Source organism: Phocoena sinus, chromosome 19 (genome assembly GCF_008692025.1).
Source record: "Phocoena sinus isolate mPhoSin1 chromosome 19, mPhoSin1.pri, whole genome shotgun sequence".
NCBI lineage: Eukaryota > Metazoa > Chordata > Mammalia > Artiodactyla > Phocoenidae > Phocoena > Phocoena sinus.
Genome location: NC_045781.1, coordinates 16400617 through 16428311, shown reverse-complemented (window position 1 = coordinate 16428311; position 27695 = coordinate 16400617). Strand labels below are relative to the sequence as shown.

Here is a 27695-nt window from a genome sequence, read left to right as displayed (position 1 = left end):
GAGAGGCCACAACAGTGAGAGGCCCGCATACTGCAAAAAAAAAAAAAAATTTTTTTTAAATTGGAATATAGTTGATTCACAGTGTTGTGTTAGTTTCAGGTGTGCAGCAAAGTGAGTCAGTTATACATATACGTGTATTCACTTTTTTTAAGATTCTTTTCCCATATAAGTCATTACAGAGTACTGAATTCCCTGTGCTATACAGTAGGTTCTTACTAGCTCTTTCCTGTTTGAGAGAAATCCCTTTGAGTAAAGGCTAGCGCTTCCACCTGCTATTTTTCCATCTTGTACCTTTTTCTTCAAATAGTATTTTCTCTCTCCCCTGCATCTTGAGTCTCCTGGTTCCGCCTGTCTGCTTTCTGACATGCACACGTCCTGTTGTCCTAAGCAAATGGCCTACTGTTCCCTCCAGCTTCTATTTCATTTTTCCTCAGTGACAATACATGTCACAGGTTGACTTTCTTAAACCTACTGCATTTATTTCCTCACTACAGCCTTTACCTTAGAAAATGGTTTTTATTTTGATTATACTTAAAATCAAATGCACTTAACTCTGATATGGATATCGACAGTGTTTTCCAAACTAGTATCCATATACCTATTTCCATTCCAACCTGAGCAGCAGTTGAATGCCAGAATAATCTGAAGTACCTCTCCAATCCATTGTTCAGCAGGTAACTTTAAGCATCTGCTGTGTGCCAGGGGCCACTTTAAGTACAGAGGATTTAGTGGTGAAAGACAGAAATTAGGGTCCCAGCTCTTTTTAGGGAGGGAACTCAGCATCTAGAAGGGAAGTCAAACATCGAACAAGGAATTTCAAGTTCAGGGTGTTAAGACGTTAAGTTCTGATGCATTGGAACCCTCTAATAATAAGTAAACTTAACCCCACTTATTATTAAACATTATTATTAAACCTAGTATGAGGGTTCAGAAGAGGCTGTCCAGAGGCTGTCAAGACTTCTTTAAAGTCTTGACATTTCAACTCAAGACTTCAAAGAATAAGGGTGGAGATGAGTGTGCAGCATATAGAAAGAAAGTTTCAGGTTGAAGAACTGAAATAATTCCCATTAAACGGGAGAGTGGAAAGAGGACTGGAAAGGTAAGCTGAGGTTAGATCTGGCAGGACTTTCTAGGTCACGATAAGGATGTTATACCAAGACAGTGGGAATCCATTAAAGGGTAGTGTGTAAGGTATAGAAAGTATGCAGTGCACTACTGTAGGACCTGATGTTCCTCTTGTAACCAATATGGGACAGTGCCTTCTGGAGTTGTGCAATGCCAGAGTAATCTGAAGTACAACCCATCTGCATTCCCAGTGGAGTGTGGAGGAAAAGTTAGACTCAACAGGACTTTGTATGTATAAAGTCAGGAACGAAGAATAATACTAACTGGTTTCCTGCTGGGCAGCAGGTGAACAGAGGTGCCGTTCTCTGAGATAGGTAGGGTGGGAAACAGATGTGTGCGTGGGGGTTGGGGAAGAGGGGAAGGTGATAGAATTAATTTTGAGATTCTTCTCGGATATTAGCGAGATGACAGGTGGTTCTATATGTAAATAGAGCAGTTTAGACTAGGGATTTGGTTGAGATTCATAGGTTTATAGAAGGAGCCAGGAGTGTGAAGATAGGGACTTCCCAGGTGGTTCAGTGGTTAGAATCCACCTGCCAATGCAGGGGACACGGGTTCGAGCCCTGGTCTGGGAAGATCCCACATGCTGCGGAGCAACTAAGCCCATGCGCCACAACCACTGAGCCTGCGCTCTAGAGCCCATCAGCCACGACTGCTGAGCTCACATGTTACAACTACTGAAGCCCACATGCCTAGAGCCTGTGCTCCGCAACAAGAGAAGCCACCGCAGTGAGAACCCTGCACACCACAACGAAGAGTAGCTCCCGCTCACCGCAACTAGAGAAAGCCTGCACACAGCAATGAAGACCCAACACTGCCAAAAATAAATAAATATTTTTAAAAACTTACAGTACTCAGAACTGTGTGGTTTTCACACTGAGTTGTACTCTAATTAGTTGTATATTTGGCTGGTTTTCAAAGATTAAGGATGCTTAATAAATATTTATTGAATTGAGTATATTTTGATAGAAATAGTTCTTTTAACTTAGCCACATCTAAATTCATACCCGGTACATGCAACAAACCTGTGGAATAAATCAGTCAACAATAGAAAATATAGCTAAGGAAAAGGTAAAACTATTAAAATCATCTGATATTCTGCCACATAGGAAGTGTGATTCATGTGATGGTCTCTCAGTCTACATGTGGTAATGTTTATGTTTTTATTTTCGAAATAGGAATTGTTTTGTGTGTTTGAGGTTATTTGCCGGGGCGGGAGCACATTTCAGGGATGTTGCAGATGGTTAAGAAATTCTGTTTTTGAGCCCTTTTTAAATGTGTGTGCTTTACTGGTATGTACCCACAAACTTGGAGATACTGCTACCTGGTACCTTTAGGCTCAGTTCTTATGGAGTTGGTGTGTATTCACTTAGTCTGCTTGAATGGTATGATTGTGCTTTCGACTGATCTGAGGAGCTAATTTAGGGGAGGTGACTTGGGAGGTCAGGGTCAGTCAGCACAGTTCAGAGCTCCCTTACTCTGCTTTCACCAGCGTCTCTGATTTTAACTGTTTTCACATACAGGGGTTTTGTGTAAAATTCCCTTTTACACAAAGGTTTAAGCTCCCCCTGCCCCTTTGAGAATTGTTAACCTACCGGTATATAACATGTGTTCTTTAAATCAGATTTTATAGTGTAATGTTTAAAGTAAATCAGCAGGGGAATTTTGTTATATTTTATCAGCATAGGGACTGTAGGGTTCATGGAATTTACCTTTCTTCCTTTCCTTCTTTCCTTCTTCCCTTCTTTCTATCTTAGCTTTTTAAAGATGATATCAGGTATCTGTTGACAATGGACAAACTGTGGCGGAAAAGGAAACCTCCAGTTCCATTGGATTGGGCCGAAGTGCAAAGTCAAGGTAAAGGATACATTTTTGTTTTGGGGATACCTAAATTGGAAATTCTCTAACCTAAAGTCTTTAAATAGCCCTGTCATTTCTTGATATACAGTGGTATACACCCATGGTAAGAAATTCAGACAGTTCAGCAAAGTATGAAGAAGGAAAATCACTGGAAATCTCATCACCTAGGGAAATAGTTACTATTAATGTTTTAGGGAATGTCTTGGTGATAACTCCGTGCACGTAGACGCAGGCAGTTGTATATGCACTTTCCGTAAATGGAATCATACTATTTATATACTCTGACTTGCTCTTTTCAGTCAGTATTATTTAACTAGTCCCTTATCAGTTAACATTTAGTTGTTTCATATTTTCCCTGACATAAAGTGTTGTTCCTTTAACTTATTTATAACTTTAAGTGCAAGAAAAACTATTGTAGTAGTAACTGCTTCCTTACCCACTCTCCTTCAACACATTGTGTCTCAGCTTGTTTTGCACAGCAGTGTTCAGCATAGTGGAACTTAAAAGGTACCAGGAGACTTAGGATGTCAGTTTGGAGCAGTCTTCTCCAGTTATCTACAGTAACGGATACGTCACTTTATGGCCCAATTCAATTATTGCTCTAATAGCTTCCGCTTACTGAATGCTAACTACGTTCTGGGCATAGTGATTATTATCTTATCTACATTATATTCTTGAGTCCTCTAGTAATCTCCTTATGAAGTTCTGAGACAGTCTTGCACCTTTCCCATATCAATATTAGCGATTTTCTTGTACACATAAGTGTATCATAGTGATAATTACTTTAATGGAATTTGTTTCATATTATTTGATTTTCTTATCGTCGGGTATTGAATTGTTAAACAGAGTAGAGGAATGATGTTAATAGTGAAATTTCTAATATTTTTTTCTTTAGGAGAAGAAACCAATGCATCAGATCAACAAAATGAACCACAGTTAGGTCTGAGAGACCAGCAAGTTCTAGATGTGAAGAGCTATGCACGTCTTTTTTCAAAGAGCATTGAGACTTTGAGAGTTCATTTAGCAGAAAAGGGAGATGGAGCTGAGCTTATATGGGACAAGGTTTGTTTTGAAAATGTGGGGCAATTACTTGTATATCAAATGTATATTTTAGTTCTTGAGCTGTACCAGAACCTAGTAATTTGGGGGTATTGTTTATTCTACCAGATTTTGAGGACATGTTGATTTTTGTTTGGATGTTTTCATCTCTAATTACTACATTGAACTATGAATTTTCTATATGTGAATTTAAGCAATATCATAAAACCTCATTTTAGATTCTCACGTGTTCATGGTTTATAAATGTGACTTTAATGGAGTAAAATGTTTATCTGACTTAAGCAGATAGGCTTAAGAGAACTTCTTACGTAATAGAGATTTGTTAATAGAAGTCATAATATCTTTTTGGAGACAACAGCTCATAGGCCTAATTTGGCCTTGAAAGTAATAAAATTGCCTTTTAACTCTTAAAAGTCTGAGAAACTTCTCAATTGAAAAATGAGATGTAGTTTTTCTTACAAGTTAAAACAATATTTAAAAGTATTTTGCAGTTAAATGTTACATTTTGAAATTTGGTGAGTTTACTTATTTTTAATTGTAGTCAATATTTTCTGTGGCTGTAAATGATTTATCTGATAAAGTTTATATGTTCATATATTGGTAAAGATTTGCTGTGAGTTTTAAAGTAAGGAGAAAAGTTTGATCAGTTTAAGAAAACTAAGGTAACTTTATGTGCAAATTTTGAGATGGGTTGAATCAGTCATCTGAAATAAAGTTGGTAAATTTAGATTGGGGGAGTCTTGTAAACATTAGTCTTTAGGGTTTGTGTGCTATAAGGAGTAACTTAAAAAATTTTTTTTTCATTGTTACTGTTACACTAGTGGTTTGGGAGGTTTTCATCTATACAGAGGGGCTACATAACAAAACTTGGAACTGTGAATTGTTAGCCTCTGTGAGTAAACTCTGAAACTAATGGGTGTGATAAGCCAATTGCCTGGGGAAGTACCTGATGGACACTGTGTTGGGTACTCTTAAATAATCATATTTAATCCTCACCACAACCTTACAAGATGTTTATATAATTTTCCCTATTTAACAGATTAATGAATATTGGGTCAGGGAGGTTTATTTGCCTGTGGTTACATAGCCAGCCAAATAAGTATGTAAAGAACCCACATCCTATCAATGACTTTTTCTTTTATACTTTGATGTTTCTGAATTATGGGCTACGATAGTTTCTTCTCAGTTCAAAGCCGGAAACCTTGCTGAAATCTAATTAGAGAGACTAGGATATAGGCTCAGGAAGAACAGAAGTTGTAAAGGGAAAATTATTGTCCTGCCACATCTGAAAAGAAACAGTATAGGTCTGTGGAGTACATGAAGGGAGTTTGGAGAAGGAAAGCCAAAAGGAGTAGTTCAGCTGTTTCTGAGCCTTCAATGAAATAGCTTTCTCAAAACAGCTTGTGTTCCCTGGGGTCTGTACTTTCAAACAACCTTATTGTTGACTGATGGACCCAGGGAAGGATTGCCACAATCAATAAATGGAATTGGTATTCTGGTCTATACCCTTAGTCTCCAGTGCATTTGTTTAAGCAGGAGTGAATTCCTAGAACCTGCTGGCTCTTGGTAAGACCACATTCCTGGATCACAGGAGCTGATGATGAGCCCCTGCCCCCTTCTCATCCAGAGAGGCCATCTCTTGTTCTAGTTGACTTGTTATAAATGTGTGAAACTGCTGTTCTGAAAGAAATACTAGCCAAATGAGTAAATTTGTGGGGAGACTTGTTAAATTGTTTAAATTATTGGCAGGATGACCCATCTGCAATGGATTTCGTCACCTCTGCTGCAAACCTCAGGATGCATATTTTCAGTATGAATATGAAGAGCAGATTTGATATCAAATGTAAGTTTTTTTGTACTTCAGTTGTATCGTCTAAAATTCTAAGGTTTTTTTTTTTAACAGCTAAACTTTTTTTTTTTTTCCAGCAATGGCAGGGAACATTATTCCTGCTATCGCTACTACTAATGCAGTGATTGCTGGGTTGATAGTATTGGAAGGATTGAAGATTTTATCAGGAAAAATAGACCAGTGTAGAACAGTGAGTGTTTCTATTTGCAATTTTTAAATTAAAACAATAAAATTGGTTTAAAGCAATGGAAAAGTAATTATTCAAGTTACCTTGTGAGTTGCATGTTTAAGTAAGCTTCCTGGAAATTATAACAAAAAGGAAAACACATTTGCTTCTCTTATTTTTGTCACATTTGCAGAAGCTAGTTTGCTTCTAACATTTCTAGTTTTATTAATTCCTTGGAAGAACTCATTGTGTGAGTCCTTATATTAACTTTTCTCAATTGTTTTTCAGTTCTAAGAGTTCTCTGGTTTAAAATTCTATTTGGTTATTTTATAGTCCCCTGTTCTTCAGTCATTTTTTGTCACTTTTTTATTTTAAACTTATATTTGATCATGTTTATGTCTGAAATCTTTATGGATGAGTTTACAGTCATCTGCTAGATCTCTCATAGTGTTTTGTTTGCTTATGTGATACATGATTTTTTTAAAAAAACAATTAGTATTTGTTAAAACTATATCTGTGATAATTCTTTAAGGACCTATTGAAGGTGTGTTTCTTCAGAGAGGATTTTGTGTTTAATTTTATTTATTTAGTCTAAACTTTTATTTATTCATTTATTTATGGCTGCATTGGGTCTTCGTTGCTGTGTGCACGGGCTTTCTCTAGTTGCGGCGAGCGGGGGGCTCACTCCTCATTGCAGTGCACGGGCCTCTCATTGCGGTGGTTTCTCTCTTGTTGCGGAGCATGGGCTCTAGGATCAGGGCTTGAACCCATGTCCCCTGCATTGACAGGCAGATTCTTAACCACTGCGCCACCAGGGAAGCCACCCAGTGCCATTATTAATGCACTCTTAATTAAAATACCTTTTATTGTTTCCATGAAATTTCAGGGTGAGGGAATGTAGACTCATATGATCAGTGAACCTGCCATCTAGGTTCAGTTTTCTATTTAAATTTTTATTTTGGTTGTCATGTTTTTAATTTATAAGAACTATATATTTTTTGATTTCTACCTTTTTATAGCAGCCTGAACAAGTGTCTACTTTGTTCTGTAACATCCTTTCCATTTCTTTGCTTTCTTATCTCTCTTCTTCTCTTGGGCTAATAATACCTGTATGTCCGGGCTTCATTTGTTCACATTTATAAATGAATGCCAGGATAGATTAATAATAGTGTTAGCCTGAGTATTAGTAGTGTTAGCAATTGTTTTTATTACTGTTCATTTCTACCTTCCCAGTGAAGATCAAGATCAAATAAGTCTGTTCTCTCATTGTACCCTGCTTCCAGCCCTGACAGTACAAATGTATATGCCTAGTATTTATTGTGGGGAGAGGCTACAGTAGGGCTTTTCCTAGCACTTAATGCCTGTCAAGGGATTTACTTCTTTAAGCTTTGGGGAATTGATGGGGTTCTTCTTTAGAGTTAATTCATCTTAGCAGATACCATACTACATGATAATTCCACGATGAGAATTTGTGTATCAGTTTCCAATGTTCTGACATTTGTAACTTCAGTGCAGTTTTGTTTTTTTTTTTTCCCTTGGTTCTTATTATTTTTTTGTTTGCGTATTAGGGAAATAGTAATAGGGCCAGACATACATTATTTTTCCTTTAATTATGTAAATGTTAATATCATAGTCATCTGAAAATTTGAAAGAAGGCAGCACATTTGTTCCATATATCTACGAAAGCATTATCATTAATTAGAGAAATTAGTGTATTGGCCTTGTTAGAAGTTGGCTTAAAGTTGATAAGAATAACCACTAGGAAGGAACCCCAAAACTGATTTAATGATGGTACCAGAGACAAGTATGGTTAGGCCCTTATTCATGCTAAATTAGTTTGCAGAATAGTCTATATAGAGTCTTCAGTACACGGAGATTTCTTTTCAGTAAGCCCAGCCTTATTTACAAGGTAGCTAATTTAAAAAGAAGGTTGGAAAAATCAGTCTCTTAAGAAGGTTTTGGGACTTCCCTGGTGGCGCATGGGTTAAGAATCTGCCTGCCAATGCAGGGAACGCGGGTTCAAGCCCTGGTCTGGGAAGATCCCACATGCCATGGAGCAGCTAAGCCCATGTGCTACAACTGCTGAGCCTATGCTCTAGAACTCGCAAGCCACAACTACTGAGCCCATGTTCCACCACTGCTGAAGCCCACATGACTAGAGCCCATGCTCCGCAACAAGAGAAGCCACCACAATGAAGAGTAGCCCCCGCTCGCCACAACTAGAGGAAACCCGCACGCAGCAATGAAGACCCAACACAGCCATAAATAAATAAATAAATAAACAAATAAACAAATAAGTACATACTCAAACTTTTTTTTTAAAAAAAAAAAAAAAGGTCTTGATTTTCCTTCTGGAAGGGAGTATTTAAGTGAACACTGTATGGTATATAAATTATGACTCAAATTTCTGATTTTTGCTTGTGTTTTTTTTTCCCAAAGATTTTTTTGAATAAACAACCAAACCCAAGAAAGAAGCTCCTTGTGCCTTGTGCACTGGATCCTCCCAACCCTAATTGTTATGTATGTGCCAGCAAGCCAGAGGTGACTGTGCGGCTGAACGTCCATAAAGTGACTGTTCTCACCTTACAAGATAAGGTAAGTGCAGGACCTAGTTCTCTTCCTGGTTGTTCATTTTTCTCTTTATAAGAAAGGTTGTTCATTTTTCTTTTTACGAGAAAAAACAAGTCCCCTTTTGCCTTTTACAGTGTTACTGTGATAACAAACTAAAAGCCAGGTAATTACCCTAATTACTGAGGTGTGTTGCTCTGGTATCCTGGGTTGTTTTACCATCTGGGTCCTGTTGTCTTTCCTGTCTGTGGTTCCAGAATATGTGCTTCACATTCCAGAAGGGAATAGGTGTTTTTGGCTAGAATATGGAGCACAGGTGGTACATTGGTGGCACAGTATCTTAGTAAGCAAGTTCTTTGTTTCTCAGGCAGTGTGTAAATTCTGTATTTTTTTGGCAGATAGGAGGTATCCTTATGTGATCTAGTGACGGTCCTGATTCTGGTATGTTAAGTTAGTCCCTGAGAAGGTGCATCGTTTGTACACTTGGATTCACCTGTAGAGCTCTGGAGTGAGAAATGGAGGGTTAGGATATGGTCTGGTTCTATAGCTTGGTCCTTCAGTTCCTCCTAGTTTTTTTTAAATTAGGAAAGATTTTAAAAATGGCCTGAATGGGTTCCACTTCCCACTTTGGGGATCATTTCAGATAGTTCCTCTGATTATGTCCATCATAGTGTTACATATTTATATATCTCCTGACATGGGGGAGTAGACCTTCGTGGCCCTAATGGCTGCTTGAGAATGAATGGCCTTTCTCCCAGAAATGGTTACACAGGGCGGGTTGATTTGAGCTTATGTTTTGGATGGGGAAGCAGCAGGACTTGATATACTGGAGGGTGGTTGCCCCATCTTCTTTCTTAGGAAAGAAACGATTATAGTTGCTATCTACTCATTCTTGAGCTAAAGGTAATTCCACTATTGGACCTTTAGAGAGTTCCTCCATTGTTTGGTTTTTCTGTTTATTTGTTTGTTTTATAGGATCAGGTAGGATTTAACAGTATTATCACTCCTGATCCGTCTTGGAATTTAGAGATGGAACTTGGGAAGGGGAAGACTGTTTATCTGAGAATCAGATTGATGAGAAATATTTCATCTATAAAACATCTGTCAGTACGGGTTTGGAATAGAGACTGAGATAAAATATGTCAAGTGTCTAGCTTAGTACCTAATCTGCTGGGAACGACAAAATACCAAGAGCCAGCCAAGGAGTTCTCAGTCCCCACCTGGAGGAAGTTTTACCTGATCTTTATCAGTGGTCAAACATGGGGATGGAACATGGGCATGAGATAATTGGGTACATTCCCATTGTTTTCCTGGTGCCCTAAGGTACCTTGAAGAGCAACTTGGCTCATTTCCAATGGAAGGGGAAAGTTAAGAGCCTTTATGAAAAAAAAGGTCTAGGCTTTTTATGGTCTTTAATTCCATATGTTAATATTTTGAATCCCTTTTTTTCTTATAGATAGTGAAAGAAAAATTTGCTATGGTAGCACCAGATGTCCAAATTGAAGATGGAAAAGGAACAATCCTAATATCTTCAGAAGAGGGAGAGACAGAAGGTATTTATTACACATTGCCTGTGTTCACTCCCCCTCATTTGGATGCAGACTGCCTGTGTGAAGGAGTGCATGTTAGTTTATCCATTCACTACATATGGTACTCAGTACCTCAGCTGACAGGGGTGATGTTTGTCCAAGAGTGGGGAAGCCTTGATAGCCTGCTCGTGGTATAGAGCAGAGAGTATTGCTGAAATCAGTGCCCAGTTTTGGTTTTCTTGGCTTTCCTTTTCGGAAGTTTAAGCAGTTCATCCCTTTTGTTAATGTATTTGTTATATAAGGTGTCATGCATTAGTTTCTGTTTAAGCTTTCTAAGTGAGAATTGTGTTGTGGTTATGCCTCCTTCAGACCACACTGGTCAATCTGATTGGACTTAGAAGTTCCCACACCTCATTTGTCCTGACGGGGAGTGTCAGGATTCTTTTCGGCTATAGCTCCTTGTTAAGAAATTTGGGGATATTAGGTCATGAGTAATTGGAGGTTGCGTTTTGGCTGGGTCATAATCTGTTTTAAGAGTCTAGTTAAATATTTAAGCCCCATTCTAGCCATCTGTCTCTTTTAAAGGCTAGGACCTTAAAAATGGAAGCTGGTCAAGAATCTCAGTGGCTTAAATGTGGTCCTTTTCCACAAAATACTGGTGCTACTGAGGGTGAGAGAGCATTTATTCAAATATGTTTGGAGTCCTTCTGTATTGCAGGCATAGTCATAGATATTCGTAATTCAAAGATGAATAAGATAATTGTCCCTGGCTTGAAGTGCTTACAGCCTAGAAGGAGAGGAGGGATTATCAACAATAGATTTAGTGCCGTCTAAGAAATACTATAGAGAGAAAGTGTACAAAGTTTGAATTGAAGCTTTGTAAAAGGAGGGTCGGGGAGGGTGGGGTGTCACAGGAGAAAGAGGACTCATGGGCCAGTTCTTGAAGAAGAGCTGAGAGGGGAGAGTCTGCATTTGGGCAGAATGAACAGCATCTACAAAGGCATAAACTTATGAAGCAATGTAAAAGCTTTAGGAATGGCCAGGTATTTTGTTTCACTGGAAGGTGGGGTGCTGTGGGGTTGGCAGTGACTGTGCAGCTGGAGGATTCGCTGTGTCATATGTGTAATGTCTGTCTTCCTCCTCCCCCAATATCCTGCTCCCACCAGGGTTTAAGCAGGGAAGTAATAGTTACCTTGTGATATAATCTGCAGGGGGGTGAGATAAGGATGTAAGAGTAGAGGCAGGGAGTCAGAAAAAAATGGAGGGAAGTGAGGGATTTTTACTAAGGCAGAAGCAAATGGCAGATTTGAGATTTTCAGGGGCAGAATTTAGAGCACAGGTGAAGAAGAGTAACATTGTTAGGCTTGGACAGAACTGTTGCCAAGACTCTGGCTTCAGAGGTGATGCTAATTCACCAGGATAGAATGCTCAGTGACTGGGTTCCCTTTTGAACATGTTGGGCTGAGGAGTTTTAGTGAGTGTGAAAGGGCTTGGAGATGGAAGTCTGGATAGAAACTATTTTCCAGAGACATTCCAGGGAGATTTTCTAAAAAGGTAAAATAAGAAATAAAAACTAAGAAAGCAAAAGATTGTTAGATTATGTAAAAAATTATGTAAATTTAAACGTAAGTAGAATTTAAAATACAGTTTACTTAGTATGTGCCAGGCGTGGTGGCTGTAGGTCAATAGGTTATACACAGTCTGTAGACACAGAGCAGATACTCAGTAAAGCTGACTGAGTGTTGTGAGGGGAGAGTGTAAATTGGCAGCTAAATGAGGAAGCAGTTTGTAAATGAAACTTGAGTGCTTTTACAGGTCAGGAGAGAGGAGCATTTGAACATGCAGGAGAGAAAGGATAGTTAAGGCAGGATGGCCCTAGAATAGGTAGGAGGAGGTGGTGACACCAAAAGTTTGGTTGGAGAGATTGTTCTTCATTGGAGTATTTCTAATCCATGTAGCAAAGGCTTATTGAGTGCTAGTAGATGCTAAGCATGGTGTGCTACATGCTGGGGATTTTCAGATGAAGCAGAAATGACATGTGGAAGAGAGAACTAAGTTGGAATTATTAGTTTTTGGAGACCCTGCTGTCTGTCCATTGAGAAATGTTGAAAATTTATGTTGAAAAATTCACTGAAATAAAGTTTCCTCATACTTCTGAATTGTAAAATTTGCTAAAAGTAGTTTGTTGGCATTTCTGTGGATAACCTCTTTAGAAATAGAGTATATTTTGAACAGTTCTAAAAGTTGTCACTGACTCCTGTAGGATTCCAGATTAATTTGGTTTCAAGGGGAGAAGGTTCTCAGAACTTCTCACAGTTTGGTTCCCTTGAAGTAATTTTGGTAGTTAAGTTTTCAGGGCTGAGTACCTAAGTGAGTAATACGTTAGTGGACTGGTTTACTAGGGCTGCCATATCAAAATACACAGACAAGGACTTAAATAACATTTATTTTCTCCCATTTCTGTAGGCTAGAACTCTTAAGATCAAAGTGTTGGGAGGGTGGGGGGAGTCGATGGGTTTGGTTTCTCCTGAGGCCTCCCTCCTTGGCTTCTTCTAAGGATACCAATTAGATTGGATTAGGGTCCACTCCAACAGCCTCATTTTAACTTAATCACCTCTTTTAAAAGCACTGTCTCGAAGTATAGCCACATTCTGAGGCACTGGTGTTAGAGCTTCAGTGTACGAATTTTCGGGAGATAGAGTTCAGCTTATAGCAGGGGGTTTACCTTTTAAAAATTAAAGTGACTGCTCCACGGACATATAACTAAAGCATCTAAATTTCTTTCAAATTTTCTAGCTAATAATCACAAGAAGTTATCAGAATTTGGAATTAGAAATGGGAGCCGGCTTCAAGCAGACGACTTCCTTCAGGACTACACTTTATTGATCAACATCCTTCATAGGTAGGAACTATTAATATTTTAAGTGTAAGAAGTTATTTGAATATACAAACTTAAGATAAAGTGGAGAGAAAATGTTTTCTTACCTTTAAACCTTACTGTTCATTTGAAGCTGCACCATGTATATGCTCAAGTTGGCCGCTAAGTTCCCTGAGGTTTGACCTACAGAAAAATCTGAGAATCCAGAAAGAAAAGGGATAAGCAAGAAATGTTTAAGGGTTAACTAATTCATCAGTGGTGGCTGATCAGAAAGACCTAGAGAGGGTAGAAATTCAGGTGTTTGAATAGTTATAATCAAGGGTGCGTTCATTTTGATAATTGAACTAGAATAAAGAATTTTAATTAGTTCTAAAGATGATTTGAAAGAAAGAAATATTTCTCCCACAAAACAAGTATTTCATTGTGATCTGGAACAGTAACAAGAGAGCATTAAAATTTATCCTATATAGATTCCTGAGTCATGTATTTTTTTCTTTTCATTTGATTTTATATCCTGCCCACTTTATAAAAAAGCATCCAAAGTGCTTGCATTACAGGGTATTTGCACATATGTAACACAATTTAAATACAGATGGTCCTCCACTTTGGTGTGTTTATCTGCTGAATGAGGTAACATGCTCGTTGATACCCTTAAACTGCACCCTGACTCATTACTTTAGGTAGCATCTAACAAAATGCAAAGGCTGCCACCTGCATCCACATGTTTTTTGCCAATGTTGCTATCTATATATCCAAACATTTAGAACTTGTGTAGTTGTTTGGAGAGTATTATATATATACTTAGTTTATAAAAAGCATAAAATGACAGGAAAAACTGAATGTGGGTTATTAGTATAAAATGAGACAATTGAGTGAAAGGTAGATATCGCTAGGGAGTGATATCTGGCCTCGATTAGACACCAGTTGGATGTTAGTGGTGTGCTTGTGTTCAGTTGTGAAAGGACATGTACAATAAAATGGAAATATATCACATGGTGTCTAAAAAAGGAGGCATAATTAGGGTTTTTTTTATCATATTTTTTAGCTCTCTGGGAACAGAACCCCCCTTATAACATGTAAGTCTTTTGTTTGACTTTCATGCATTAAACTTTTATACATGTTTTTGGGAACTCATTACAAAAGCAGGGTGCTGCCTGTAAAGATGGGGAGAAAACCGAGAATCCATGTAACTCTACCCCCAAACACTAAATTACTCTGGTCAAGATCAGAGTAGAGTGTATAGAATCTTTTCACCTAGTAGCTGAAGAAATAATGCCTAAGAATTACATCAGGCCTCACAGTTTTCAACTCATTTTCTGCTTTAGCAATAAAAGTTACTTAACATTTTTTTAAAAAACCCTTTCCCTGAATTGAAAGTGCGATGTTATTGACCTTTTGAATTATCATAAAAATCTGTTATAGTCTTTTTTAAAACTCTTTGAAAATCAGAATCCAAATATTTGGTGTGTACATAGCATACACTTTTTGAGCTTTGAGGACAGTTCCTGTCTGGTGTGCCTTTGCTTTTGTAAGTAGTATAGCAGTGGTCCAGTGTTATAGTACATGGTTCTCTTACAGTGAAGACCTAGGAAAGGATGTTGAATTTGAAGTTGTTGGTGATGCCCCAGAAAAAGTGGGGCCCAAGCAAGCTGAAGATGCTGCCAAAAGCATAACCAATGGCAGCGACGATGGAGCTCAGCCTTCCACATCCACAGGTGAGTCATGGCCCCCCGGCCAGCAGGTTGTTAATTTACCCACCAAGCACGACTATTTAGAACAAACTGATTATTTTATGAATGTTGACCATAAAGTAGAACTCCGTAGGACTACTAGAGGTGTGTGTTGGTTTGGCATTGTTTTAATGAAGCTTTGAATGTATGAACCATGAAGATATTTAAGACTGGGTAAAATTTTTATGGAAAACAGACAGTTTATTTTTTTGTTCGTTTGTTTTTACGACTGGAAATGTCAGTTTACTGGTGTATAAAGATGGTTCATTCTTAGTAGTAGTAGTTTTGGATTTTGTATGCCTGTTTGTAGGGGCAGTAAATCAGTGCATCTATTTTGAGTGAACAGATGCTTGGTAAGTATAACATTTTAGCATTTCACAGTTTTCTCAGAACCAGTGTGACTTCGGTAAAGTGCACCAGAAGCTTTCTTTTCCTGGGTGTTCAGTGTTGGTGCTTTACTGTGCTCTAATGTAAATGTTTACTACCTGCCTCACCCCACCCCAACTCTCTCTCTCAATCTCTCTCTCTCTCTCTCTCTCTCTCTCTCTCTCTCTCTCTCTCTCTGTCTCTCTCTCTCTCTCTCTCTCTCTCTCTCTCTCTCTGTCACTCTCACTCTCACTCTCTCTCGTTACTACTTTTTCACTTGTTTGTTTTCATTTCTTTGACCCTGTGTCTTTGGTGTTCTTTGGAATATGGTGGTTCCTTGGTTTTCATGTTCTCTGAGAGTTGTAAAGATGGACTTTAAGGTAGTCCAGAGTGTGTTGGCCATGGGTTCATGACCTTTTCCCCCCTCTGAAAATAGAAAGGTTCATCATCCTCCTTTAAGGAAAGGACTGGTAGTTTTTCAAAAATCATAATTCGAAATGTGCATTTATTGATGCACTGCTGTGGATAGGTTTTGGAGGCTCTAGCAATGAGTAAGGTAGGTGTTCTGCCTTTGATTTAGTGCAGTGGTGGGAGATGGGTGACACAAAACCAACCGTAGTGTAGGGTTAAGAGCATACACTGTAGAGCCCCACTCTGCAGGTTTGAATCCTGACCTCATCCTCTGCTACTGTGTGACTGTGGGCAAGCCTCTGCCTCAGTTTCCTTTTCTGGAAAATGGATAATAATGTTATCTTCTTTATACGGTGGTTGTGATGATTAAATGAGTTGTATGTGTGAAGTGCTCAGAACAGTTCCTGGCACGTTGTAAGTGCTATGTATATGTTGTCGTTTATTACTACCACTGCTGCGAATATTAGGATATTCACCCTCCTCTTTTCTGTTGGAGAAGTAGAAACAAGGAACTGTAACAATTCCCTTGAATTATATAATGCTTGTTAAAAATTTTTGTTTTGATTAAAAAAGAGAGAGGTGCTTGTAACAGAAAACATTAAAACACTACGGAAATATGTAATGTATAAAGCCAAGATCCTAAGGGTAGCCATTCTAAAGTTTGGTGTATATTAGAAGAGTTTTTCACATACGCAAAATTTTAGTGAGCTGCTAGTAACCCCCCACTTTTAACCATTTTTTCCCTTTTTTTCTGAAATAAGCACAAGAGCAAGACGATGTGCTCATAGTTGATTCGGATGAAGAAGGTCCCTCAAATAATGCCGACATCAGTGAAGAAGAAAGAAGTCGCAAGAGGAAATTAGATGAGAAAGAGAATGTCAGTGCGAAAAAGTCACGCACAGAGCAGACAGAGGAGCTTGATGATGTTATAGCATTAGATTGAACGGAAATGCCTCTGAACAGAACCCTTTCACTGCAGTAGGCCTTCTGGGCAGAACCAGGTTATTTGTTATGTCCTTTGTTCCAAAGGGAAAAAATTGGTACCAGTGACTTGAAGATGATTCTGCTCCCTTTGAAAGCATTCATTTTGCTAGAACTATTAGAAACATTGCAGTATGCTGTATTGAAAGTAGGAATATAGTTTTAAAACCCTTTGAACAAAGTGTGTGCATAACCAGTCATGAGATGGAACAACACAATGCATGTTGCCTTTTTAATGTAAATACCCTTAGGTATCATTTAACAGTTTTACAATATTGTGGTTTAGTAAAGTTGATACCTGGTTATAAATATTATGCCTTTATTTTTGGTTAGAAGAAGAATTATTTTTAGCCTAGATCTAACCATTTTCATACTCTTAATTGACTGAAACAGATTCAAAGAAGTATCGAGTGCTATGCATTGAAACTTGTTTTTAAATGTTAACTGGCACTATGTATATTAATGTAAAACAGTTGTTAATTTACTCAAGTTTTCAGCTTGTACTGCCTGGTATGTCTGTGTAAGAAGCCAATTTTGTGTATTGTTCCAGTTTCAGGTTATTTATATTTGATGTTTTGTAAAACTCAAATACGACTATACTGTACTTATGGACCAAATAAATGGCATCTGCATACTTGTTATACATGCCTGCACAGTTCACGTTTCTGCTGGGTTTATACGTTGTATTTGCTGCAGGCATGCTATATTCTTTGCTTTTAGAAAATTAACTCAGAAACGGATGTGGAGGTTATAAGACCTCTGCCGTTTACCATAGGTGAGTACGTTCTGAAAGAAAGCTTTTAATGGCATTCGGATTGTAACCAGTTGGCCTTCTGTTGAGAACATTTAAGTGATCTTTGCTCGGCCCCAGTAACTTGGAGCCTTCGATTTGAGACTCCATGGGGAAAGCCTTTCCTCCACTCGGGGTTGTCCCCAGGTCATCCAAATCCCTTCTTGCATTGTACCATTCAGGACCCAACTCTGGCCAGCAGATGTGACCACACCAGTGCTGAAGGGGCAGCACTCACATCTCTGTCTCGGACCTCGGAAGGCCTTGGCCTTTAGGTTGCTGTCACACAGATGTGCCTGGAGTTTTTGGGTAACAGAAACCCATGAAGCTGTTTGCCCAGTTCTGTACCTCTGCCTTTGGTGTTTTTGGCCACAGTCAGCCAAATTTCAAGTCGATAATTCTCTGTATTGCTCCACTTTGTGTAATTCTTACTCTGCCATCCAGCTTACTCCTCGTCTGTGTCATTTGTAAATTCATCATGTAATCAAAGCCTTCGGAAAATTTATGGCGAATAAGACAGCCCGCAGGAGCATGCTGCTTGACGCCTCCAGGATGAACCGACTTTCGTTCTTCAGATACGACAGCTACAAGCAGGCTAGGTTCCCACCCACAACTCTATGACCCTGTGAGGTTCACTTGGCCTCTAGATTTTTTTGGAGGTTTCATTTTCCTCCAGAAAAATAAATGTCAAAATTACAGAGCTGTGTAGCAGATAAAAATGAGATATTCTGGAATACCACCTCTCAGAAGCAAGTTTTGGTTAACTGGTTGGTCCCTGACGGTCATCTCCCATTTTGAAATTTTGCATTCCGAAGAGCTCTCCAGAAAATGTGTACTTTCTGGAGAAAATCTGAAAGTCTCTCCATTCCTTAAAACCTCACCCTTCACCCTGCCTTTTTAGACACAATTGTCAACAGTGTAATTTCTGGCAGGTTGTGTACGTTCTTTCGTTTTTTCTTTCCTGTTTGAATGTATGTGGCATTAAAGGCCTGTTTGATCTGTAGAGGTGCGTTTCTATCTTGGCAGAGCAGTGGTGTTCATCTTTGCAACAACTCTGTGACCACTTTTCCAGCAGTTTCTGTCCGTTTTCTACTTGTTTTTATAAAATCTGGGTTTACCAGCAAAGCAAGGTCTAACTACAGTGTCTTGTTCAACTATACTAAGATTCAAGCTGCTCCCATGTCCCTGGAGAGTGGAGATACTTTATATCTGGCCTTGTATTCATGGTTTTCCCACATGGGTCTTCTTAGTGGGCGGGCTGGAAGCAAGGCTCGACGATAGTGTATCTCTGGCAGCTCCAGCCTGAAATACAGTCTGACAAACCATCTTCCAGCCTCATTGGGAGCAGTCTGGCGACTCAAGTTTACCTAGAGAGTTCATTGTCCCAAAGATCATTCCACATACTTGGCATGTACCATGAAAGGATTCAGTGTTTTAATATAGAGCCTGAACCATTAACGAAATAACTGATCAGGCAAAGATCATCAGTGGATATCAAAACCTTTAGTAAAAGGCTCCTGAGAACAGAACCTTTGCAGAGTGCTCAAATGTTGCTGTATAAAAAACTCGCGAAAAGAAAACGCTCAGTCTTGACAATGGACTGATCTGTCATCACTGTAATCAAGTGATCAGACCTAGCATCACTAATGGGACAACCTGGTATGTGCTTACTGATGAGATGTTGATTTGAAGAACACAACACCACCTAGGCACCCCCCCAAAAAAAGGAACTTCTGTATAGCATCTAGACCTCCAACTGACAGGAAGTAGAAGGGGTACAGGAACAAATTAAACATTTAGAGGAAATAACTGGACAAGTATAGAATGTGTGATATTCTAGAACTCAAGTGCAAAATAAATGACTAAATTCTTGTGACAGTTGGAAATTTGAAAGTGGAATAAGTTAGGTGATAATGGAATTATTTTTGTAGCTATGGTAATGTTCTTATATAGGCCATTGTCCTTATTCTTGTGACATTAGAGATGAAGCTCAAAATACCTACAACTTTTAAATGGCTCAGCAAATAATACCGGAAGAAAAAAAAGCAAAATTAACATTGAATATAGATGGAGCCTATATACATTGTTCACTCTGCCATCTAACTTTTCTCTGAAAACTTTCATAGTAAAAGTGGAGATATATATTCTGTATTTTTCTTAGTGGCTGTCTCTTTTCAGGTTTTGTATTGAGTATATCCTATGTTTGAAATCAGAAAGGTAATAATGATTATTAAAAATATCTGATGGAATGAGAAAGTGTTACAGCGATTCCTGGGTTGGCATTGATGAAATCAGCTTTGCTCGTCCGTATTGCTAGGCTGAGACTTAGGAGGAAGTCTTTCATTTGAGCCTCCAGAGAACTAAGAAGAGGACCAAATTGTTCCCAGGAGATTAAAGGTCCACTTAGAAGCGGCCAGAAAACGTTTGGTTCATAGTGCATGTTCCTGTTCCTGAAAATGGCCCATTGATGGCACATATGTCTGAAGGGGACTTGCCCTATGGCCAAGGACGATGGGCAAATTTAAGCCTCTTGTAGTACAGAAAGCAAAAACTATTACAAACCCAAAGAAATTAGGGAAGAAAAACCGTTGGCACATGTTTCTAGTCATTGTGGCTTGTAGGTGTCGTGAAGATCTCTCATTTCTTTTCATCTTAAAGTAGTGTTCCTGAGGACTAGGATCCATTGGATTGTTTTGCAAGATATATTTAGTGAAGTATTTCTATAGACACTTTCATACTGGGAATACATTATTTGCATTCTGCACACAGGGAACTCCTTTTGAACTGCTCTCACTAAATAAACTGCGTTGAACTATAGGGCTCTGATGCTGCTTTGTGCTTGCATATATATATATCTCTTATATATTCATTTTATTTATTTATTTAATTTTTTTTGGCCAAGCAGCATGAGGGGTCTTTGTTCCCCGAACAGGGATGGAACCCGGCCCCGGCAGTGAAAGCACAGAGTCCTAACCACTGGGCCGCCAGGGAATTCCCTATAACAGTTTTAAGGAGTTTATTTTATTTTTTAATAAATCTATTTATTATTTTTGGCTGCGTTGGGTCTTTGTTGCTGTGTGCGGGCTTTCTCTAGTTGCGGCGAGTGGGGGCTACTCTTCGTTGCAGTGCGTGGGCTTCTCATTGCGGTGGCTTCTCGTTGCGGAGCACGGGCTCTAGGCGTGCGGGCTTCAGTAGTGGCGGCATGTGGGCTCAGTAGTTGTGGCTCGAAGGCTCTAGAGCACAGGTTCAGTAGTTGGGGAGCACGGGCTTAGTTGCTCTGTGGCATGTGGGATCTTCCCGGAGCAGGATCGAACCCGTGTCCCTTGCATTGGCAGGTGGATTCTTAACCACTGCGCCACCAGGGAAGTCTCCAGGAATTTTAAATCTTGCAGCAAATGATGACTTACTACACAGGGAAAGGCTGAGCAAAAATTTTACTAGAATGTGTAGTGCTCCAAGAAGGTCCTCAAGATTTACTTTATAAATCTGAAATTTACTTTCTGAGAATGTAAGCATTGTACATACCATCATTCACTCATTCTGTAAACATATTGCATCCCTACTCTGCACTATGCTGCTCTTGGAAATCTTGCCAAATTTACCAGCCTGGTAGAAATCTTTGAAAGTGGTAAGAAACGAAAGGCTGGTGTGCACAAAACTTCTCATCTTAAGGCAGCAATAAGGTAGCAATGAGAGTCTGAGGACCTGCAGCCTGTGTGTTGCCAAGCTTCCCAGTTGGTCCCAGTGGCAGCTTCCAGCAGCACTGAAAGTCATGAACACCACCCTCATGCTCAAAAATGTGATTCCAAAGGCTGTAGGAATTTGGTCCTCCCCAAATAGCTCCTCCCCATGGAGATGCAGACTGGCTGGGGTCTTTGCCATGTAAAGTTTGTGCATAAATTCCCATTCCTGAGTGCAGGATAAGGTTTCAGGGCAGGAAAGTGAAGGTCCTCCCAACATGGCCACTTGCTCCCTGATGGAGGAAGCAAGCTGTAATTGTCAGATCCTAACCCTAATTCTTAGATTGGGGAACCAACCATCTATGGCTTTAGTGGTCAACGCTCTGAAACTTCTGTGCCCCCAGAGAAGCCTAAGGGATGAACTAGGACCAGGGGAAGCTGGTGGACTCAATCTGGTAGAAAGAGCTGGGCCTCAGAAAAGGGGATGAAAAAAATCCCTTTGGGCACAACTCCCAGTGGATTAGGCAGAACATGCACCTTGGGTCTGGTGCTGTGTGTTAATGGGAGGACTGGCCCCTAGGTGCTGAGCTGGGAGAGAGGTACGAGTGTGCTTTAGCTGAAAGATTACTTCTGCTCTCCCCAGGAAAAATTATTTTATAAAGGTAAATACTGCTGTAAGCTGAGGGGAGGGAAAGAAATGTGGATCCCAGCGATTCTTCCATATGGTGTTTGACTGCATGCCATCCCCCTTCCCTCATAACCCAAGTTACTTAGTCCATATTTGATTGACATTTGAGTGTGTCCCAAGACTGTGGGAAAACCACTGAATTTTGTCCATAATTGGGGTCCAGAAAATATGGACACTACAGACAGATAAGGGGGTCTCATTACAAGGTGAGACAATGGGCTCTCTTAAAAAAAAAAAAAAATCACCATTAGTGTAGACAGAGTCTGGGTAGGATCAGCATCTGGGGCCTTAGAAGGAAAAGATGGTGGTTCAGGGTTTGGTGTGAGACTAGACTGAACATGTCCTGTTCTAGCCTCCTGAGTGTTGGTCCGTTTGTCTAGACAAAGAAGATTCTGGTTGAAAGAATGATAGAACTAGAGACCCAGCAGTTCTGTTGTGAAACTTCTTTCTCCAACAGTGGGACCCAGGCAGTGGTCGTTGGAGCCAGCTCATACTAGCTTTCGAGAGCTGATTATACCCATTTCTTCCCAACTCTGTTCAGTGACATCATGTTGGTAGTTTAGAATTGACCATTTGTACAAATCAGGGCTCCTGATTTGTACAAATCTCCCCCAGAGCGCTGGTTGTTCATCTTTTACGCACACCCCTGGACTCAGGAAGAAAAAGGCCAGGGAGCACCCCATTGTGCTTCTCAGGCAGAAAGCCAGCGAACTGAGATCAAAACCTACCCTTTATTGAGGATACAAAAGGAGATGGGGTCTGGGACACATTCAGGTAACGTATAGATAAGAACATGTGCTTTTGAATCCTACTTTGTATCCGCTTAATGGCATGATGGTAGGATTCCCCACATCATTAAATATTTTAAAGGTATTTATAAATAACTGCTTAATGAATTTCCCACTTCATGGAAGTACTTTATTCTAATGTTGAACAGCGAATATTTTTTAATTTTATTTATTTGTTTTTGGCTGCGTTGGGTCTTTGCTGCGCAGGCTTTCTCTAGTTGTGGTGAGCGGGGGCTACTCTTTGTTGTGGTGTGTGGGCTTCTCATTGCGGTGGCTTCTCTTGTGGAGCACAGGCTCTAGGCACACGGACTTCAGTAGTTGTGGCTCGTGGGCTTTAGAGCACAGGCTCAGTAGTTGTGGTGCACGGGCTTAGTTGCTCCGCGGTATGTGGGATCTTCCCGGACCAGGGCTCGAACCTGTGTCCCCTGCATTGGCAGGCGGATTCTTAACCACTGCACCACCAGGGAAGTCCCGAACAGCAAATATTTTATTTATTTGTTTATTTAAACGAGTTCTGGCCAATTTTATTAATAATTTTGCATGCTTTTCACCAGTCTGTTTTGGCATGCTTCTAACTGTATCAGAATCACCTAGATCAATGATAGCCAGTGTGCGAACTCTCTAGTATTTTCTATGCGTTTTGCCCAATTCAATATTATTGCCACTGTAGAGATGGACACCAGTTTTCCATTTCAGTGGAGGATGACTGGTTTTGCTCTGCCTTGTTTGATCATTTTCTGAGTTGGCTTGTACCTCAGCCGTACTTTCCACTTTTCATAGTGATTAGGAGCCTAGAGTTGATGGACTCAGGCAACTTTTTCATCTTTGCTGCCACCATCTTCTTGTCTTAGGTGTGGGACGACCCCCAGCCAAGAACAGCTGCCAAGATTGCCAGAGAGAAAGCAAACATATTTTAGGCTGTTTCTCTTCCTGTTTGTGGGTGGTTGTTATCCTATCTATCTATCTATCTATCTATCTATCTATCTATCTATCTATCTGTCTGTCTATCTATCTACTGTTAGAGTAAGTAATGTCCTTTAGCTGACCCTGGACTCCAGTATATTATTTAAGTTTTGAAAGCTCAAGTGGTCAGGAAAGGATGGAACAGTTATTTAAGAAGTACATTTGAGGGCAGAGAGCTCCCTCTGAGCTCCTTTTCAGAAGGCTGGAGATCCTAGGTAGGACTGTTTAGATTACATAAGTAAGGTGATAAACACTTTTGTGGGTACACTGTTGTCTGCACTGGGATTACCTGCCTAGAATAGATACTTGGAACATGACTGCTTTCAAGAGTGTTTTTGTTTGTTTGTGAGGATGTTAATAACACCAAACTGCTCTTTCTGACAGGATGTACCAACTTACACTCATAACCAGTAAAATATACACAAATATACACCACAGTCTTGCCAATATTTCCATTTACAAATGGTAGATAATGTGATCAGAGAAATAGAATACCTTGCTGTTGATTTACTTTCCTTTCTCAGCGTGGAAGACCATTTCTCACCAGATGGCTCCTCCGGATATTTGCGCCCTCCAAACCACTTGCCCCTACCTGTGCCTCCCCACCCCCCAGCCTGCGTTGTAGGGGTTGGAATTCTTCCAGCTCTGAGAGGTGGAATTAGGGAGGAGTAGTTGGGTCGGACACTCCCCTGACAGCTGAGAATGTTCCACACTGAGCTCCTCAGCAATGTTGAGGCCAGAGCCCTGGTCAGTCTTCACCGGGACCATTCCCCATCCAGGCTTCCTGTTCCCTGAGACACTGTGGGTGCCTTCCTGGAATTCTCTGAGGAGGGAGGTGCCTGGAAATGAGAACTCTTCCACTCAAGGTTGTTTTCCTGGATCCACAGGCCCTGACAGATGATGGTTTGCTTTTCTTTCCTACAAGCTGTTTGAAATGTATGACAAGGGCTTTGTAGCTTGTATTTTGGGGGACAAAGCCCTAGTCACCTCTCGTTCCCCTCCCCCACCATGTGGCCCCAAGGCCCTATCCGGTCGCAGGACTGGCGCCTCACCCAAGCCCCTGTGGGCAGGTGCTGGAAAAAGGAGGAGTCCTCACATCTCTTGGTGACTGCCCGTGGGTCACAACTGAGGCTTCCCCGCCCCCTGGCTTAGTCCGAGGCCTGTTTCCGGCCTCGCCTGGCCTTGGGCGCTTGTGAACGGCGACCAGCCTTGGGGACCAGTCTCCATCCAGCCCCAGCTCCTAGTACAAGGCGCCTTCCCCACCAGGCAGGTGGGGGCACCCGAAACCAGTGCGCAGCCACATGGCCCTGGGACGCGCTAGGATCTCTGGGGTCACGCTAGATCCTGGGGTCGCATCTGCTGGAGACGCGCAGTGGTCTCCAGTGTCCTGGGGCGGATGGGTGCAGCGCTTCTGCCCAAGGCCGAACTTGTCCGGCCCAGCGCCTGAAACCGTGGCGACGCTGGGAAGTAAGATGGGGGAGGATGTGGGAAACGTTTGTCAACTGCTCATATTTCTCTGGCCGGGACTGGGGGAGCCGCCTCCAGCTCAGCCCGCGGGGATACGGGATCTTTCCAGAGGCCCGACGGTCGGGGCGCACAACGAAGCCCGGGCCCACGGGCCCCCCCACCCCGCCCCGCGGCGCCACAGCCGGCCGCTCCGCCACTCGAGCGCCAGCTCCAAGCCGCACGCCCCGGCGGCCCAGCGCAGGCTCCGCGCCCCTCCGAGCTCGCGGCGAAGCGCGGACACCGCGGCTCCGCCGCCGCCACTCCCCCCACATTCCAGAGGCCGCAGCGCCGTCTCCTTCCTCGCATTCCTGCCCCCACAAAGGAGTCCCTCCGCCCCCCGCACAGCCGCAGGGAGGAGGGGACGCGGCCCGGCGCCTCCGAGCGCACATTCCTCCGCCGCGCGCGCCACCGAGCGGAGCGCCGCGGCCCCCGGACCGCGCGTGGCCCGCAGAGCTACCCCGGCCCGGCGCCGGCCCCGCCCCGCGCCCAGGGGTCCCGGGGCGGGCTCCGGGCTTCGGGCGGACGATGCGGCGGCGCGGCCGGAGCGGCGGCGGGAAGCGGAGGCGGAGGTGACGCGCCGGGGCCGGCGGGCCGGGCCATGCAGCGCTCCCGGGCGGCCGCGGACGAGGCGGCTCTGCTCCTGGCCGGGCTGGCCCTGCGGGAGCTGGAGCCGGGCGGCGACTCTCCGGGCCGGGGTCGGCGGGCGCCGCGGCCCGGGCCGGGAGACGAGGCGGCGCAGGCGTTGGGCCGCAGAGGGCAGGGCAGCGGCGGCGGCGGCCCCGAGGCCGGGGTGGACGGACTGAGCCGCGGGGAGCGAGGCCCGCGGCGCGCGGCGGCCCCCGAGCTCAGCGCGCAGCCGGCGGGCAGCCCGCGGGCTAGCCTGGCGGGCTCCGACGGAGGCGGCGGCGGCGGCGGCAGCGGCAGCGCCCGTTCCAGCGGAATCAGCCTGGGCTACGACCAGCGCCACGGCAGCCCGCGCTCGGGCCGCTCGGACCCGCGCCCGGGCCCCGGGCCGCCGTCGGTGGGCAGCGCGCGTTCCAGCGTGTCCAGCCTCGGCTCCCGCGGCTCGGCCGGCGCCTACCCCGACCTGCTTCTGCCCGGCGCCTGCTCCGCGCCGGCTCGCTCCCCGGAGCCCGCCGGGCCTGCCCCTTTCGCTCTGCCTTCGCTCCAGCTGCCCCCGGGCCGGGAGGGCGCCCCGAGCTCGGCGGAGCGGCGGCTGGAGGCGCTGACCCGAGAGCTGGAGCGGGCGCTGGAGGCGCGCACTGCGCGGGACTACTTCGGTGAGCGACCTCGGCCGCGCGGCCCGCGCGCCCCGGCCCCGGGCCTCCGCTGTCCTCGTCGGGGGTCGGGGACGACCTCCGGGTAGGCGGCCGGCTCGGCCGAGGAGAGCGCTGGTTGGGCCCAGGGCTGGGCTTCGGACGAGGGACCGGGCTGCAAAAAGCCTGTGTCCCTCCCGTGGGGCTGGGGAGCTGGCGACGTTTGTTCCCGCAGACGGAGTGTGTGTGTGAACCTCCAGGTCTGGGGCTTGTTTAGGACAGTGGCTTAGCCTCTGGGTCTCTGGGCCGGGAGTTCTGGCAAAGTCAGTGGATGCGGTGCCCCTAATTTAGAGAAAAAGTCACGTTAATAGGCAGAAAAAGCTATTTTTGAATAATTTCTTCTTAACCCTTGGCACTTGCCTCAGCTCATCGTACTCCATGCTTTGTGATCAGCCGGTCAGGCGAAGCTGTGTGTTTCCCTTCTCCCAGCAGTAAGGGCTGTGAACAGGGGCAGGGAGGTGGCGTGGCCTGGAGACCACCGGAGCCCGCCTGATCTGAGGCTTTGATAATGGTAGTGGCTGGAAGTAGAGTCTTTGAGGGAGGAGAAGCCCACGCTGGGGGGGAGGGTGGGGAGACTAAGCTGGTCATACTGGGCTGTCCTCACTCCGCTGTGCTGTGTTTATGGGATGTTTCCGAAGGGAATCCTTTCACATCATTTGCAAAGACCACCAGTCTCTGACAGCCTCCCTTTCTCAGTCTGACCTTGGCCCTTTGATCCCAAGTCTTTTGGACAACTTGAGGCTTGAGGTTCTGAGAGGAGGCCTGGGGAGGGGCTTCGCTCCCTCCTTTACTGATAAGAAGGCACCTGGCTTTGGAGGGGGTGGTGGTTATCATGTCTGAGACTGAGGCTGTCCTGGAGTTTGTATTTCATGGTTCATTCCAGTTAGCAGCTCAGGACTGCCCTGAACTGGATCTTGAGAGGGAAGGAGGTTGTATGGGACGGGCAATGGGGGCACTGCAGGCCGAGGGAAGAATGTGGGCAAAAGGAGACAAGTAAGGATATGTACGCTTCCGTTATACTCCCTGGGGTTGCAGCCCAGGAGGGGTCAGGTGGTCAAGGGAGTGTGTAGGCCAAAGGGTTGTCCTGCCTTTGGGAGGGGACCTGCTCATCTAGGAGCATCACGGTGAGAATTTGTGGTCTGGTAGGGCCTGTGGCTGCTGTCAGACCGCCTGGGAGCAGGGAGGCAGTAGGAAGCCATTGCCTCTCATGCCAGGCAGGTACCAGGAGCCGAAGCTGGGCTGCCTTCTGAAGAGAATGAGATTCAGCGCTCTCTCCCGGGGAGACCGCCCCTTTTCCTGTCCCCACTCGCTGCAGGGCCTGGGCGGGGGTGTGTTCTCTGGGCCTCTGTAGCTACTCCTGAATCTTTGTGTGAAGACCGGGACAGGTAGTGGGAGAAGTGAAGGGGCTGGTGAGTCATCCTTTCTAATGGGACCTGCTGCTC

General features: G+C 43.2%; 2 protein-coding genes and 1 pseudogene across 3 annotated transcripts in view; 2 read left to right on the top strand and 1 right to left on the bottom strand.

Moving 5' to 3' along the window:
• UBA2 (ubiquitin like modifier activating enzyme 2) overlaps window positions 1–17165 on the top strand; it is a 31667-nt gene extending 14502 nt beyond the window's left edge. Inside the window, exons 9-17 of the mRNA XM_032613857.1 lie at window positions 2883–2982; window positions 3881–4047; window positions 5794–5887; window positions 5971–6083; window positions 8499–8654; window positions 10084–10180; window positions 12953–13058; window positions 14613–14749; window positions 16303–17165. Of these exons, the coding sequence (XP_032469748.1) occupies window positions 2883–2982; window positions 3881–4047; window positions 5794–5887; window positions 5971–6083; window positions 8499–8654; window positions 10084–10180; window positions 12953–13058; window positions 14613–14749; window positions 16303–16484 (1152 nt within the window). The 3' untranslated portion in view covers window positions 16485–17165. The remainder of the gene's footprint in view (window positions 1–2882; window positions 2983–3880; window positions 4048–5793; window positions 5888–5970; window positions 6084–8498; window positions 8655–10083; window positions 10181–12952; window positions 13059–14612; window positions 14750–16302) is intronic.
• Window positions 17166–21568: 4403 nt separating this feature from the next.
• On the bottom strand, window positions 21569–23306 carry LOC116744724 (annotated as a pseudogene).
• Window positions 23307–25481: 2175 nt separating this feature from the next.
• The window catches only part of WTIP (WT1 interacting protein), a 30465-nt gene continuing 28251 nt past the window's right edge, over window positions 25482–27695 (top strand). Inside the window, exon 1 of one of the 2 annotated variants that reach the window (XM_032613475.1) lies at window positions 25482–26217. In XM_032613475.1, coding sequence (XP_032469366.1) covers window positions 25536–26217 — 682 coding nt within the window. In that variant the 5' untranslated portion in view covers window positions 25482–25535. The remainder of the gene's footprint in view (window positions 26218–27695) is intronic. The other variant, XM_032613474.1, reaches the window with a different exon arrangement.